The sequence below is a fragment of the Aptenodytes forsteri genome, unplaced genomic scaffold (assembly GCF_000699145.1).
Source record: "Aptenodytes forsteri isolate BGI_AS27 unplaced genomic scaffold, ASM69914v1 Scaffold269, whole genome shotgun sequence".
NCBI classification, from domain to species: domain Eukaryota; kingdom Metazoa; phylum Chordata; class Aves; order Sphenisciformes; family Spheniscidae; genus Aptenodytes; species Aptenodytes forsteri.
In genome coordinates this window covers 528,425-543,045 of record NW_008794418.1, presented here as the reverse complement: position 1 = coordinate 543,045, position 14,621 = coordinate 528,425, and the positions used below count along the sequence as shown (strand labels likewise).

Below are 14,621 nucleotides of genomic sequence, written 5' to 3'. Positions count from 1 at the left end.
AGGGGCTTCCCCGACGCGCCTCTCGACTGACAGGAGAAGGGGCTTGCTGGGCATCTCCTGGAGCAAGACCCCCAGCCTGCAGCGAGATGGGGTGGCAGGGAGATTTTATTGCAGAGGTCGCATCTAAACAGGGCAGAGCAAGGCTGGTTAAGCTGGGCCATGCGAGCCGGTTGCGTGGCTCTTGCGACTGGCTTGCTAACCTTAGCTTTTTATGTCTTAAGCCATTTCTCTTTTTCTGGCTCAGGAAGAGGGTAATGCATGCAAACAATAGAAATGAGAAGAAGTTCTTACGAGGGAAAACAGCAAAAAATCTTTTGAGGGCACCAGTGGGATTAGAGCCCTAGTGGATTCTTCAAATATTACAGTGAATTTAATTAAATACATCGTGATCCCAAAAGAGGCTAGTCTAATTAGCCAGATCTAGAATACATTTATTTTCTTCCCTCACCCTTCCAATCAGAAGCCTCAGCATCAGCTCCTATTCTATTTTTAATCATTCCTAGACTCAGAGGGCTCTCCTTCCGTGTTAGCTAAGCACACAGCGCTGGGTAATATGTGTCTTTAATCTTATCTTAGCTGTAACTGAGATAATACACGTCAGAATTTTTACCAGAAGGTCCTGGCTGCACGTAGGCAATATTTTTGATTGACAAACCTTGAGATCACGTCCAAATCACCTTACTTATGTGCCTTGGGTGAAGTGCGTGGCGAGGAAGGAGTTTCATGAGATGACCCAGAAGACAAAAAGAGGTCTTGAAGTTGGATGGTAGGCGCTGGCACAGATTATTGCTTAGCTGAAATGTAGGTGGGTGGTGGAAACACCAAATGGCCTTCACTGAGGAGTCTTTCGTGTCATTTGACTTTGGTATCCGTTTTTCCTCAACCTGTGATAAGCCCTTACTGTGGGAATTGGGAAGGTTACTGTGAAGTCTCAGCCCTGCCGCTGCCCAAACTGAACAGAGAGCGGCTCTGCTGTGGCAGCTGACATAGCTGTAAGCAGCAAATTCTTCTCTCTGGTTTTAAGAACTAATTGCCGCATCCTTGGGATCCATGACATAAAATAGCTATTTGTTTCCCTAGCGGCATGGACTCTGTGCCAGACAATTGATAGATTTTGTCAAATAATCAAGGTATAATACTCTCGAATTAGCTATATTGGCTGCGATAGCACAGCTTCAGAGGGTGACAAGATTTTTTTTTTCCCAAGTGCTAACCTCTTGCTGCATGCTCACCATTGGCTTTTCAGTCTGGATCACTGTTACAGCCGTCTTCTAGGCCAGGCTGCTGCTTTCTTCCAGATCCAAGGCAGTAAAACCTAGATGCCAGGGAACAGAGCGCTGGATGATGGATAGGATGGCACACACTCTGTGCTCCGCTTCCATACGCTGTTTCCAGGACCTCTCCATCTAATGGGTTCATTGTGTTCTAGAATTGCTTTGGTTTTATTCTTCTTAGTTTTCAATGAGAATTTATCAAATTTTATTTTATCTGTTTGGCATGAAGTTGGATCCCCTCCCGGGATAAGCTTTAAATATGAAAGAATTAGCTATGCATAGGTCATGAATAGTTGTTAATGTTGGATCTGGTATTTTCTTTCACTGAAGGAGATGATCTTGCCTATCTCAATTTTTGCTTCTGTGCTCGTTTCAGTGTGTATTTTTTTTCTTGCTTCTAAGCAGGAGAGTGCATGGTGCCTTGAGAATAAACAGGCTTGATCTTACTGTGTCTTTGTCAAAATGTGGTTTCTTACTTAATTCCCAGGCAGCTTTTAGCAATTTACGGTGGACTAACCCAGGGAGACTGGAGATGATACAGGAAATTCATATCTCTCTACTTTGTTCTTCACAGCACCTTCAGCATCACGAGAGCGGGGTTGAGGGTGAAAGCTGCTATTATCACTGTGTCCTCTGTAACTACTCCACCAAGGCCAAGCTGAACCTTATCCAGCACGTGCGCTCCATGAAACACCAGCGGAGTGAAAGTCTACGTAAGCTGCAGCGCCTCCAGAAAGGTCTCCCTGAAGAAGAGGAAGACCTGGGACAGATCTTCACCATCCGGAAGTGTCCAGCTGCTGAGGCTGGTGAGTGCTGCCTCCCTTGCATGAACAGGGTCGGGCTCTTGGCTCCTCTGCGTCACAGGATTTGACTAGCAGCATCAGAACCTCTGTGCGGTTTCGTGTCAAGCTCGGTGACTTTCTTGTTTCTCTTCCCTGCTGTGGGGATGACGCGTATCGCTTATCAGTAATAAGTTACGGAAGTCCCGGCTGCCCCGAGGTAGGACAAGATCTCTGTTGTACCTGCAGCATCCAGCTCTGCCTCACAGGGCTTGTGGGTGGTGGCTCTGAAGCACCAAATACTTAGGCACATGCTTCGTTTTGTACTTGTAAGTGGTCCCCCCTGTTCCAGTGGGACTAAATGCAAGTTCGACATGTAGAAGTGTGTATGTTTGTTCCGGTTAGTGTCTTAAACAGTGGAATATTGTGCAAGCATCTAAAGATACTGTCACATTTGGACAACTCTAACAAACTAGTGTACTATACTTTTTGTAGGTATTTTGCAATGTGTCAAGCGATGTCCTGAGCACCAGTGCGAACCTGTCCAAGCTTGTTCATTGATTTCTAGTATTTCAGCCACATTGGATCGGCAGGAGGAGCTGGTTGAGAGGGGTAGGCAGGAGAAGGGGCGATTGTGTGTCTGTTTTCCATGTCTCCTCATGATGAGGTGGATAAAGTGAAGGGCTTGGATGGGGCATTTGCTCATACAGAGAGGACAGATAATAGGAAAGGGATTACAGCTGTGAATCTAGCAAGAGAAGATGTGCCTTAAAGGGGACAGTTAGGCTGGGCAAAAGAGAAATTGTACTTTGTTTAATCGTTTAAAGGGTTAAGAAGTTTTTTATGTTAGGAAAAAGTGAGATCTCATTAAGCCGTCTTTGGAGGGAGGAGGAGGAGAGCCTGCCCGAGTCGGCTCATACATGTGCTGTAAGGGATGTGAAGATGCTGGAGCTGGGGGGATGCCCGCGAAAGCCTTCATAACCCTCATCTCAGCTTCAGCCAGGACTTTCCTCAATGACTGGTGTTGAAATGGCTAAATCTTACAGAAAAGTGCTCTGAGGAACTGTCATTCTGCAATTAATGCACGTAGAGACAAGGAAAGTGATCTTAGCTTAAAGGCGTTGAGAAAGGAAAGCAGCACCAGCTGGAGGAGAATATGTGTGGGCCTTAGAAATGTCTCTTGAATGAAGACCTGAGTTGCGTTGCTGTTATGCATGTTAGTAACAAGAATCTGAAATACTTGCAAAATACCTGAAAAGTAAAACGGGAGATTTTTCATTAAGAGTTAAATTCAGTCTCATGGAAAAAAGTGACCGATCTGTGAACTTGGCAGCCCAGTGGAGTCAAGGGCATGGAATATGCTTTCCCAAAGGTCACGGTGACAGTGAAAGCATGCTGTGGTTGCTGCACCATCCCGGAGGGGACAGCAGCTCTTACAGCCGTTCTGCTTCTCTTGCGATGCTCTGCTGTAGAAAAACATTCAGATTTCGAAAGGATATGTTGACCAGTGTTGTATGGTTTGTGAGTTTTCTTAAAAGCAAAATGAACAGAGAGAAGAAACCATCTGTGCCCTTTTGTGATATACAGAACAATCTTGAAAATCTTTGTTTACTTTAGAAATTTTTGTTTACTTTGTCTTTTACTTTAGAAACCTTATCTTTTCCCTGTACGTCCGCCAGGATTATGACATTGCAGGTACTGAGAGTGCAGAAGCTGACTAGCTGAGAAGGGAAAGGATTTGTTGACCATTTAAAAAAAATCTAATTTTTTTTACCTAAAAGGCTTGAAAAGTCACTGAAAGGAAATCTCAGTTTAAAAATATTTTACTTTTTAAAATGGCTTGAGATAATTTCCTTTAAGCTTGTCGGTTCTTCAACAAAAACTGACAGCAAACAAGACACTAAGAATTTTTTAATCATATTTTATTTCAAAGATTAAAAATACAAGTAAGAATAAGACTTTCTAGAATGCCAAGGGGGGAACCTCTGATCTGTTTTGCAGGTCGCTTTGACCTGAGATAATTCATTTCAAACACTCTTCCAGCCCATTGTTGAGCAAGACTGAGCAGGCACACCTTGCCAGTGCACTGGCGGCCGCAGGCACAAGGCGCTGGTCCGGTTTCCCCACAGTGACGGGAGTTGGATTTGGGTGAGAAGCTGCAGTACCCCTGTGGGGGAGAACGGATGCTTTTGTCTCCCGTTTATTCTGACAGTGTCAGAACATCAACTGGAATATAACACAGGGTGGCCCCATAGCCCCAAGCTCCAGGCGGGGCTGAGGACATATCCCAAGGGAAGGCACGTCGGGATGCCGCAAGCCGGAGCCGGGCAGCCCTGGTGGGTGCCGGGGGATGCTCGGGCTGGTGCCTCTGCTCCCGGGCGTCAGGGCAGGCGAGGGCACCGCCCGGCGCCCGGGGGTGTTCCTTGCGGCAGGCAAGGTCAGCCTATTGCAGGGCACAACAATAATTTGTTTCTCGGCTTTGATTTATTCAGTATAATTTCTTCACGCATAAAAAGATCTGCCTTGAACAGGCTGATCCTTCCCTTTTTTCTGTGATGTTTAAACTTCCAGCTTTATAAAATGCTGCTGTTATTTATTATTTATCTCTCTGTTGTTATTTTTATGTAGTTTTGGGTGTCAGATGTGTAGCAGGAATACGCACATACCTAGGCTTAAGTTCACTCTTCTGACGTGTTTGTTTTTTCTTGGTTTTGAACTTTTCTGGTATATTTGGCTGGTACACCCGTTCAGGAGAGCAGTGCGTGCTGCTCAGTGAGGCTTTGCCGACGGGTCTTCCCAGCACAATGCTGCCAGCCTGGGAAACACTCTTCCTTCATGACAGGGCTGCACTTGGGGTTTGCAGCTGGCTCTCTGCATTTCTTCCTCCTGTATAATACGATGCTTTCTCTACTGTATCCCCGTTTGGTTTTTTGTTTTTTTCTGAGGGCTAGGTGGACTTTCCTCACTGCCTTTTGATAAGAGTCTCTGGTGAGAACGGATAACACAAGAAAGTCTTCCCTGTGCTTCAGACACCTTGACCAGAAAATGCTTTTCTGATCTGTGACATGTCTCTGTCAGGGGGCCCAAAGGGATAGTGGTTTTTTTGCTGGTTTGCTGCATTACAAGTGCAGTGGTTTGTTTTGATGCTGCTGTTACTCCCTGGTAATCATCGCTGTGATTCCCTCTCCCCTTCTAGTTAATTATATTTGTTTTGAATTCCGTTTCCCTACAAATACAGTATCAGCTTGCTTTTTTTTCCAAAGTGAGTCCCCTTTTGTTATCACTGCTCTTTCTGAGGACTCTTAAAACATTTCAGTCCTCACAGCTTTTCTACCTTCTGCAAAACTCCTCCCTGGGAGGGTGGCCCAGCCCTGGACTGGCTGCCTGGGGGTGTTGTGGGATCCCCGTCCTGGGAGATGCTCGAAACCCAGTGGGCAAGGATGAGGCCAAGACCCTGAGCAGGACCTTGACTAGCGCCTGTCTTGTTTCCCTGTAGAACTGCAAGTGCTCAGGGCAGGACTGAGCTGGCAGAAAAAGGTTCCCTTCTTGTGCTGGTCTGTTTTCTTGCTGGTCTGGCTGGTCAGCTGCTGGTTTGCCTCAGCAGTTGTGTGAAACGTCACCCCTCTCCTCGCTCTTCGGTCTGGTGTGCTGTGACCAAGAGCAAGCAGGCACAAGGGATCACATTGTAAGGGGTCCCGAGTTTCCGGGGGATGGTGGGGTCCAGTCAGCTGCTGCTGCTTCCAGGGCAGACCCCTGGGCCAGCTGTGACCCAAGGCGAGGTGCCAGCACATGGCAGCCACAATCGCTCCTGCTGCCGCTGGAGACCTTTGTGGTTTTGCTAGAAATACTGAAAGGTTCTTTATCACTTTTTTCTTTCCCTAACTTCATCCAGTTTGTGCCAATCTCTTCATCCCCAGCTTTACATAAAACTGCTGGTTGCAGTAATGAAAGGTAGCTCAGCCCTCATACTGTAGCCTTGTTACTAACCCTACTGTTAAGTGGGACTGCATAGACCAAGTGAGTGGAGTTGCCTTGTTCCCCTTCCCACTCTGTCCTGTTTGCTCTGTGGCAGAGAGCAGGTGCCGGGGTTAAACGCCGTGTCTGTCTGTGTACGTACTCGCTGGTGTGTGCAAGCATGTAGGAAAAAGCATTGCTGTCTCTGGGGCGGTGTGTAGATATTTGCTTGTATAGATGCATCTCAATCTGTTGGAAGAGAGTGTCTGATCATACCTTAATTAGTCCTCTAACAATCTACAAAGGTCAGTGCCAATTGCCTGTTCATTTACATTTGTAATTGTGATGGTTCTTGATTGCGCATTAGTTGCAACTCATTCCCTCCCACCCCGCAGAAAACACATGCAGCAGCCTAAGCAACAGCCTTGTAGACACAAGGACCTTTGTCTCTGCTTGTGCCAGCAACACAGCCTTCACTGAAACTTTTGTGTCTTTTATGGAAGAGAGCTTTAGAAGCTACACTCCACTTCCAGTAAAGGGATGATGAAGTCGTTGGCAGGGAAATTATATGGACATCAGGCAAGAAAGCCAATCCTCCTTGAACTGGATAATTAAAGACAATTAAACTTTTCTGCTTGCTCTGAGAAGTGTGCTAATTATGCAGGAGACAGGGAAGTGGGCCCAGGCTGGACGTTCAGCTGTTTTGTTGATCAGAAAGAATACAGCTTTCGGGGTGGGGGTTTATTTTCCTCTGTGGGGTATTTTTGGACATCTATTGCTGTAGTATCTGGGCTGCTGCCACTGCAGATGTCAGCCCCTCGCTGCAGAAGCATCTGTATAACGTTACCCATAAGCTAATTGATTTTTAATGATGGGGGTTTAGAGGGAAAAAAAAACCTCAAACCCATAATAAAAAACAAAACGTTCTCAAGATGTAGGGATGGATGCACTTATGACTCATTAGATAATGATAGAAATAAGAGTGAAACAACCTGCACCAAATTTTCATTCTGGCTTTGAAAGTGTTTCCTTCTAGAAGGCATCGAGTACAGGCAGCTCGTTTTATAATTCAGACAGCCATGTGCAGAGTAGCCGGTCCGGAGTGGGACTGCTGCTTCGTCTCCAGCGCATGTTGCACAGGGGCGTATGCAGCCCCTTGCTCACCCTGTTGCATCGCTCTTCACATGCCATCCACACGGGTGTGGATTTGTTACAGCCACAGCTGCTGAGCCTGTTTCTCTTTAGGCAAGTGCTGTTCATGATTAATCTGTTTCCTCCCTTACCTATTTCTCTGACTCTTCCTGTGTTCCATTTCCATCTGCTCTCCCTTTCCGTAGCTGTCCCCCAGTGGGAGGAGCAGAGAGGGTTTGCCCACTCTTCCCACTGTGTAGGACAGAAGTCCATCAGGTGTCCATCAGGTGTCCACGTTCCTCACCTGCACCGGAGTCCTGGGCATCCCTGGCCCAGGACTGCTGTTTCATGCAGCTGCACAGGTCAGGGTCTGCCACACTCCTCGAGTCAGGAGCAAGTCCTATTGCTTGCGGTAAGCTTGACCTGAGCTGAGGTCCCTCAGGCGGAAACACTTCATGCGTGGGTTCCACAGGAGAATAACTAGATCCAGAAGGGTCAGGTGGAGCTGAGGCAAGAGACCACCTAGAGTTTTATGATGCCCAGGAGTTTCATTTTGATCATCCTCTCATATGAGTCCTGAATTTGTTGGCATCTTTGAAGGGAAGCAGAGATTTTAGCAGATGTAAATGCAGAGGACAATTTGCGTGGCCAAGAAGTTGTGTTAGTACAAGCAAGCTGTGCAGTGCCTCCGTGGCTGGAAGAGAGGTTCCTGCCCTGAGGCATGAGCAGCTGAGGCTGAGACCACCCCACATTGTCCAAGGAGGGAGCAGAGCACAGCAAGGAAAAGGTGTGCGCCTTTCTCCTTCTCCTTTTCCAAGGCAGTTTGAGTACCGCAGTCTGGACACAATCTGTGGGATTGTTGAGAATGCTTTTGAAAAAACAACAACAACAAATGTGGCAAGTGAGCCCAAAAAAGTCAAATTTGTTGATCTTTACAGTTGTGCTGGAGGCCATTACAGAGCTTTGTGGGACGAATAAGATGACTTGTGGAAAAGTCATGTAATATTTAGTGGGAAATGCTGACCATTTCTCAACTCTGTGAGTCATCCTATAGACTATTTTACAAAGCTTTGTATCCTTACTGTGAAAATCTGTAGGAAGGCTAAAAATAAAGTAAAAGAATATCTTCTATTCAGTGCGGCTCTAAATTTTTTTTCTTAGCACCATATACTTCTGGGAAACCTCTTTGTCCTTGTGGAGATGGGAGTGTTCCCCCAAGACCAGGCTAAGCCAGCCAGAGATACCACTCGTAGTTTTTGAAGAATTATTTTGCTGGATGCCTACCTCAAGGGGATGTCGCAGTCTCCCCATTGCACCGCAGAGAACCAATCCCCTATGGTGGACATACTGTTTCAGCAATCCTGCTAATCTCTGCCAAATCCTTAGCAGCCATCTTCTTCCAACACACAAAGTCATTGTTGGGGCCCTTGCGTGTGAAGAGTGAGGGCAGACTCTCTGGAAGCCGTTGCTAAACTCGACCAAGTGCAGTCAAAAGCCCCTTTGTTTGGGCAGGAAAGGGGCTGGAGCGGGTGTCAGCAGGAGGATCGCTGCCTGCCCGTCTTCCCGTGCCCGGCCTTGCTGGAGCATCCATGCCGCTCGCTCTGCCAGCAAACAGCAAGGGGCTGGCCACTCTCCCTGCTCCAAACAGGTTGATTCCAATTATTTAGAGGAATACCTTTACTGTAAAGCTCTATTCTGGTAACGCCTTGAAAGCTGCTGGCTCCCAGAGCTCCCTGGGAGGGGAGGATACCCTGTGGCTCCCGCTTTTCCCCTCTCTCTGTCCCCTGGGCAGAGGCGGATGCACTGTCCATCCACGTCTTCCTTGTACTTCAGTATTCGACCTTCTGAAGGGCTGCAAACTGTAGACTGAAATCAGGATGTGAATTTTTAATGAAACCAAGTATGTAAACAGAACTGAGGTATAGCTAGAGCAGTTGCCAGATGAGAAAACCCCATGTGGTTTAAAAATAGTAGTTACCAAACTCAGCTTGGCTCTGCCTGTGGTGCTTGCAGACAGCTGGATGCTCATATGGCGCTTGCACCTCTGTTTTCACTCTGAGTCATATGAAACACTTTGCTAATGTTCCTCTTTCTTAAAAGCAGTTTTGTAGCTGCACCAGGGATGCGAAGGCATCGCCGTCAGGAGAGAGGTGATGGTAAATGGGAACGGAAGCAAGTTCCCATGTGATCGGGAGCAGATTTGTTCATGAAACACTCAGGATGTGGTTTGCAGTATGAAAAGGTTTCTCTTAGACAAAAAGTTTCTATTTAGCCGAAGGAAGGCTTGATGTCAGCCACATTTGTCAGTTTAAATTTGTGACTTGGAAGTCCCGCAGCGTGCGTTATCTTCTTCCTCGAGGTGGAGGTGTTGCTGTCTGAATTCCTCTCTCTCCTGTCCAGGCTCTCCAGTTCCTCCCTTCCCTTGGTGGCTGTGCCCTGGCCTTAGGAATTGTGATCGGCCCAACTGTAAAATGAAGTGAAACAAACGGTGGAGAAAGGGGAAGGGGATCTTCCACAGAAATCTCCTGTGAGGGGAACCGTCCTGTTATTTTCCCGCCTTGAAGAGTGGGCAACCATGTAGGGCATTTCTCATTCACAATCATCAAGCATGGAGTAATTATTAATGTAATTTGTTACAACAGGGATGTGAGACGTTCCTTTGAAGTAGATTTTTCATGATTGCAGGCTCCGTACTTCCAGTGGAACTTTAAGACTTTTGAAATGAAAATGGGTAATGCCAAATAATATTTCTCCCTGCTTGAAATAACTCAAGTTTATTAAGATCTGATGTCCTCCACTTGGTCTCAATTAAAGAAAATGTGGTCATTGCTAATGCTGGAGAAACATGCGTGTTGCTCTCCTACATCTGACAGAGGTAATGGAGGATTTCAGAAAGGAATAATTAGTTTGCTTTTGTAAGCCACTCTCCACTTTTCCATGGGACTTAATTGCACACAACAATTAAAAACTTCCCAAAGCAGATTACTTGTACCGTGTCTGCAGGAGAACAGTATACAGAGTTTATACTATAGCATCTACCAACCAAAAGCACGCTACAGCTCTAGCTCTGCTGGTGACGCACAGATTTATCTGGCTGGAACGTGTGGCCCTTGCAGAGGGCTAGGGAAGAGCAGTGTGCAAGGTGCACGCTGAGGGATTTGGTGTAAAATTTCCCACCTGGTGCATGCAAGAGTTCCAAAATTATGTTCTGCATGCCATCTCCTCCCACTGCCCCTGCCTCTTACGGCTGGAGAAGCTTCTCTGGTCTTGTGCTGCTGCCAGTCACCCTCTCCTCCTCAAAACGAGATTCCTTCCTCTGGTGTTTAACAGCTAACCTCGTTTCACATGCTTCCCCTTGCCATTTCCAGGCTTGTCCTTGATTGACACATTTAATAATCTGCCAACCCAAATGACAATCTGAGCTCCTGTGTGCAAACATCAAATGCTGCCCAGCTTCATTAGCTTCTCTCAGGCTTTTTACCTCCTCTCTCGCTCCCCGCAACCCAATATTGTCTTTTCCCAATACGTTACCTGTAACCCCCTGAAGGCAGCAGCCTGCTCAGTCTTTGTTTCCAAAGTGTTGCATGTAAATCCAACCAAATCATCAGTACATGGATCGTCGAAGAGGTGCTCGGTGTGCGTTGCAGCAGCCCAGTCACAGCAGGTACTTGAGAGGGGGCCAGGAAGGCCGTTGGGTGCCTTGTTGCATGCACCCAGCTTTCTGCCGGGGGCCGTTTCCTACAGCTGGGGGTGTGCAACAGCTTTGTTGTCTGAAGAGGAAATCCGTTTCTGTCATCTCATCCTCAGACATAGGGAGTAAGACAAGCTATTGTCCTGTTTTGAGAAAACATTCACCCACGGTGCAATAACATACGTGAAATAGCAACGAAGAGGAAAACAGCTCTTGGCAATATGTATGTTAAGCTGATCAAACTCGCAGTTCCCCTTTACTGCAGCATTTCTGATCTCTCTGCCAACCCCACCAAATACCCCCACATGCAGGATTATCGTCTTGTTTTCCAAGATCTCACGTCATGTGTGTTCATTTAAAGCAGGAGGACAGCTTGTTGCTCTCCCCTTTGTTGTTCTGCTGAACCTTGGAATTTTTTCATTTTTTTGTGGATTGAATGGCTTAAGGACCTTTTACCTTTCCAGCCAGTTCCTGGTGGGAGTCGCGGTATTTCTGCAGAGGGTCTCCTCTGGAGGATGTCCAGAGGCTGGGCGGATAGCAAGCTCTCTCCTTAGCAGCTGGACAGAGAGGCGGGTGGAAACTTTTGGTTCTGCTTTAGTTTCATATTGCTTTAATGATTATCAAAATCCGGCAAATGTACATCTCGCAGCTGTGGGTCAGGGTTGCAGTACACAGTTAGCTCCTTTGGAAGGTCTGAAGACATGAGAAGAGCCACATGCTTTAAGAAAGTCAGTCCCTTTAGGGGACTTCTAAGTCCACATAAGGGGACTTCTCTGTCCCAGTATTATTCTGCAGCATAATTTGTAACTGTTCCCTCCTTGCGTCCTTTCCCCCGCCCAAATTTTGGAGAATGCTATTCCCATCTCAGCAGCATCTTTCTGTCTTTGTGCATACAGGACACCATGGGACTGTTGAGGTCTGGCTTCACAGAATGCAGGGATAAAGTTGGTTCCCCTTTAATATCTGGCAGAGGCAGATTTCCTTTGTTATTTATTTTTTTGGGTTGGTTTTGAGTTTAAAGTAAAAAGCAGTTGTGCCTTAGCTCTGTTTTGACCAACCAGCAGTGAATAGATAATCTCTAAAGGATATGAAAGGTTTAATCGTTTTAATTTTGTTTTTATTAATGTTTATCGTGACTTTTTTCATGTGCCCCTGGTAAAGCAGGGGGGTAACAGAAATCTACACAAACCCCCAAGCATTCGCTTAATGAAACTCTCTAATGGGAGGCGCCTGGCGGGAAGGAAGTGGTTAGATAGCTGGGCTGGGGAAGGCAGACCAAAGGCACTCTGTAATATCACTGAAACGTGGCAGGAATCTCATAAACTCCCCATCTAGCCCCAGCAGACACTTGTCACTGGGAGCTCATGGCTTTCATTAAGCAGAAAGAGAGGAAGCTCTGACGGCTGACTTGTTCCAGAATGTTTTTCTTGTTCGGCTGCATCTTAAAGCCCTTTCCACTTAAGAAAAGTAAAGGGGAAAACATCACCAGATGCTGTAGTAAAACGCTGGGAAGCTCCTGGTCCCTCTCCTACTCTACTTTTTTTCTCCCCATCAAAACAAAGTCTGGAGCCAGACTGAAACCAGGTTGTCAGAGCGCAGCGCCTCTCCTGAGCTCAAGCAGCTGCTGTTTCCTTTGGGACAGAAGAGTTGCATCCCTGTCCCTGCGGTCTTGCCCTTGGTACTGAGTTTGGTCACCAACAGCTCTGCTGCCGGTGCCAGCTGCACCTTCTGCTTCTCCTCCCTGTTTCTCTTTTCCCCTCTCTCCCTTCCAGTTTTAGAATAGAGAACTCTTCTCTTGAGGACTTCAAGGTGGTTGTTGCAGTGGTGCTGGTTACATTCAAGACTGAAGGGCTCTCCCTTTTTGGGGTGAATCAGTAAAGCCTTGAACACATTGCAGGTTGAGCAGCAGTAGATACTGCAGCCCTGTTTCAAGATGTGTTGGAGAAGGCTTAGAAGTCAGTGTGAGCGACACAGGATTCATATTAGCAGCAAATTCATCTCATGTTTAAAGTCTTGTCAGCACAACCGTGCTGCTTCCGTCCAAACCTCACGCTTGCTCAGGTGCTGTGTCTGACTTAGCCCTCTGCTTTGACATTCTGGTGGTAAGGAGAAACAGAAGCCTTCCAAATACTTAGACACACATGCTCCAGCAACTGTTCCTCCACTGTCAACCCTAATTTATGATGTTCATCTCCATAGTATTGCATGGTAGCAGCTCATCTCCAGTATCTTTCCTACAGGTTTGACTGTACTAGCCATTGCTGCACTGCTGTTTTCTCCCTTTCTACACTACTGGGCTTCAAATTAAATATATCTGGAATGAACATGCCACCTTCTGTGTTAACAGGTTAATGAGTTTAGAGACTTGCCTCACTTGCATGCTTTTGTTGGTGTATTAGCTCGGAGTCTCTCTTTCTGTTCTGCTGTTGACCTGAGCTGAAAGAGGCTGGAGCTCCAGCACGGAGAATTGCTGATACCTTGATACCTTCTTTCCTACTAATTTGCCCAATAACACATTAGGTGGGGACAGTGGCAGAAAGAAAAGTTCAGTCAAGTTCAACTGGGCACAGGCTTTGTGTTCAAAGGCAACAAGGATGTTTAACTTGTTTATAAGTAAACAGTGGAGTAGGGTGAGGAGGGGCCATGAGAGGGAAAACTGCCTGCCAGGCTTCATGCACAAGCCCTGGCTGAGGAGCTGCTGTATGGCAAGGTCCAGCAGCTGGGCTTGGCAGTTGCTGATTCCTGGGCGTAATTACTGATACAGAACGAGAACTCTGCTTCAAACCAACTGCCTCGCCGGACTCTGCGCAAAACAGAACAAACCTCCAGCCTGGTCCGTCAGCGCTGCTCATGCTTTGTGGGTTTTGCTCTGCTTCTCGTGTGGAGGTGCAGCCGTGCCCCATTGCAGCATCCCGGTGTCTTGCATGGCATGGCGACCAGACAGACCTTCCCAGCCCGGTTGTGCAGCCCCAGCACAGAAGAGTGCTGGGCCCATGCCAGGAGGAGAGGTAGGAAATGTGAGCAGGACCCCAGTCTGCCAGATGGTACTTCAGGGTTTGCTGCAGCTGACAGAGCTCCACCCACACTTAATTTTGGTATCTCTGTGGTGGGCAGCCTGGAGTCTTGCCTAACAACTCTTGAAGAGTGCTTGGTAGGCTTGGGAGTGCGGTGCGCTGCCGGTTTTGTCTCCACTCGGTCATACAGGCTCATCCTTAAGGAGCATCAGAGGCTGAGACCGTTTCCCTGGGATTTCCCTGGGTTTGCCTTGGCTGCAGACGTGGGTTTTGTGTCACGGCAGCACCCCTGTGAGGTGGCAGAGTTTCCAGGAGTCCCTTCCGCTCAGCTGTTTCCTGCCCATCTGCACATGTCATCAGTAATGGGCCTTTCTGGCTGATTTCTGTGATGGGGATAAAAAAGGAAGTTGTGCTTGAAGCCAGGCATCTTCTCCAGACTTGTGACTGTGTTCCTGACTGCTGCTGTTCACGGTCAGAAACAGGGTTGACTCCTCTCTGATGCTAACACCAAAAAAGTGTTGCGATAGCACCAGTCCTGGCCAAGGACCGCAGTTTCCTTTCTGGAGAAAGCATCAGCAGGGCGTCAGGAGGGTGGTGGACAAGAGCTTGCCATCTCAAGGGGGCCCAGACCTGCCTCTGAAGGTCTCACCCTGTAACTGATAGTTCATACTGTCCAGTTTGGCAGGATGCTCCTAGGCAGAAATGCCAAGCTTATTTTCCTTCTGCAGTTTTGTTGCAGTGTAAGAAGAACAGGGAAAGAGGATGTGGGATGGTTTGT

The 14,621-nt window shown here is 47.2% G+C and overlaps 1 protein-coding gene across 1 annotated transcript in view; it reads left to right on the top strand.

Moving 5' to 3' along the window:
* Positions 1 to 14,621, top strand: part of ZFHX3 (zinc finger homeobox 3) — a 115,411-nt gene that overhangs the window by 35,794 nt on the left and 64,996 nt on the right. Inside the window, 1 exon segment of the mRNA XM_019474672.1 lies at positions 1,849 to 2,080. Within this exon segment, the coding sequence (XP_019330217.1) occupies positions 1,849 to 2,080 (232 nt within the window).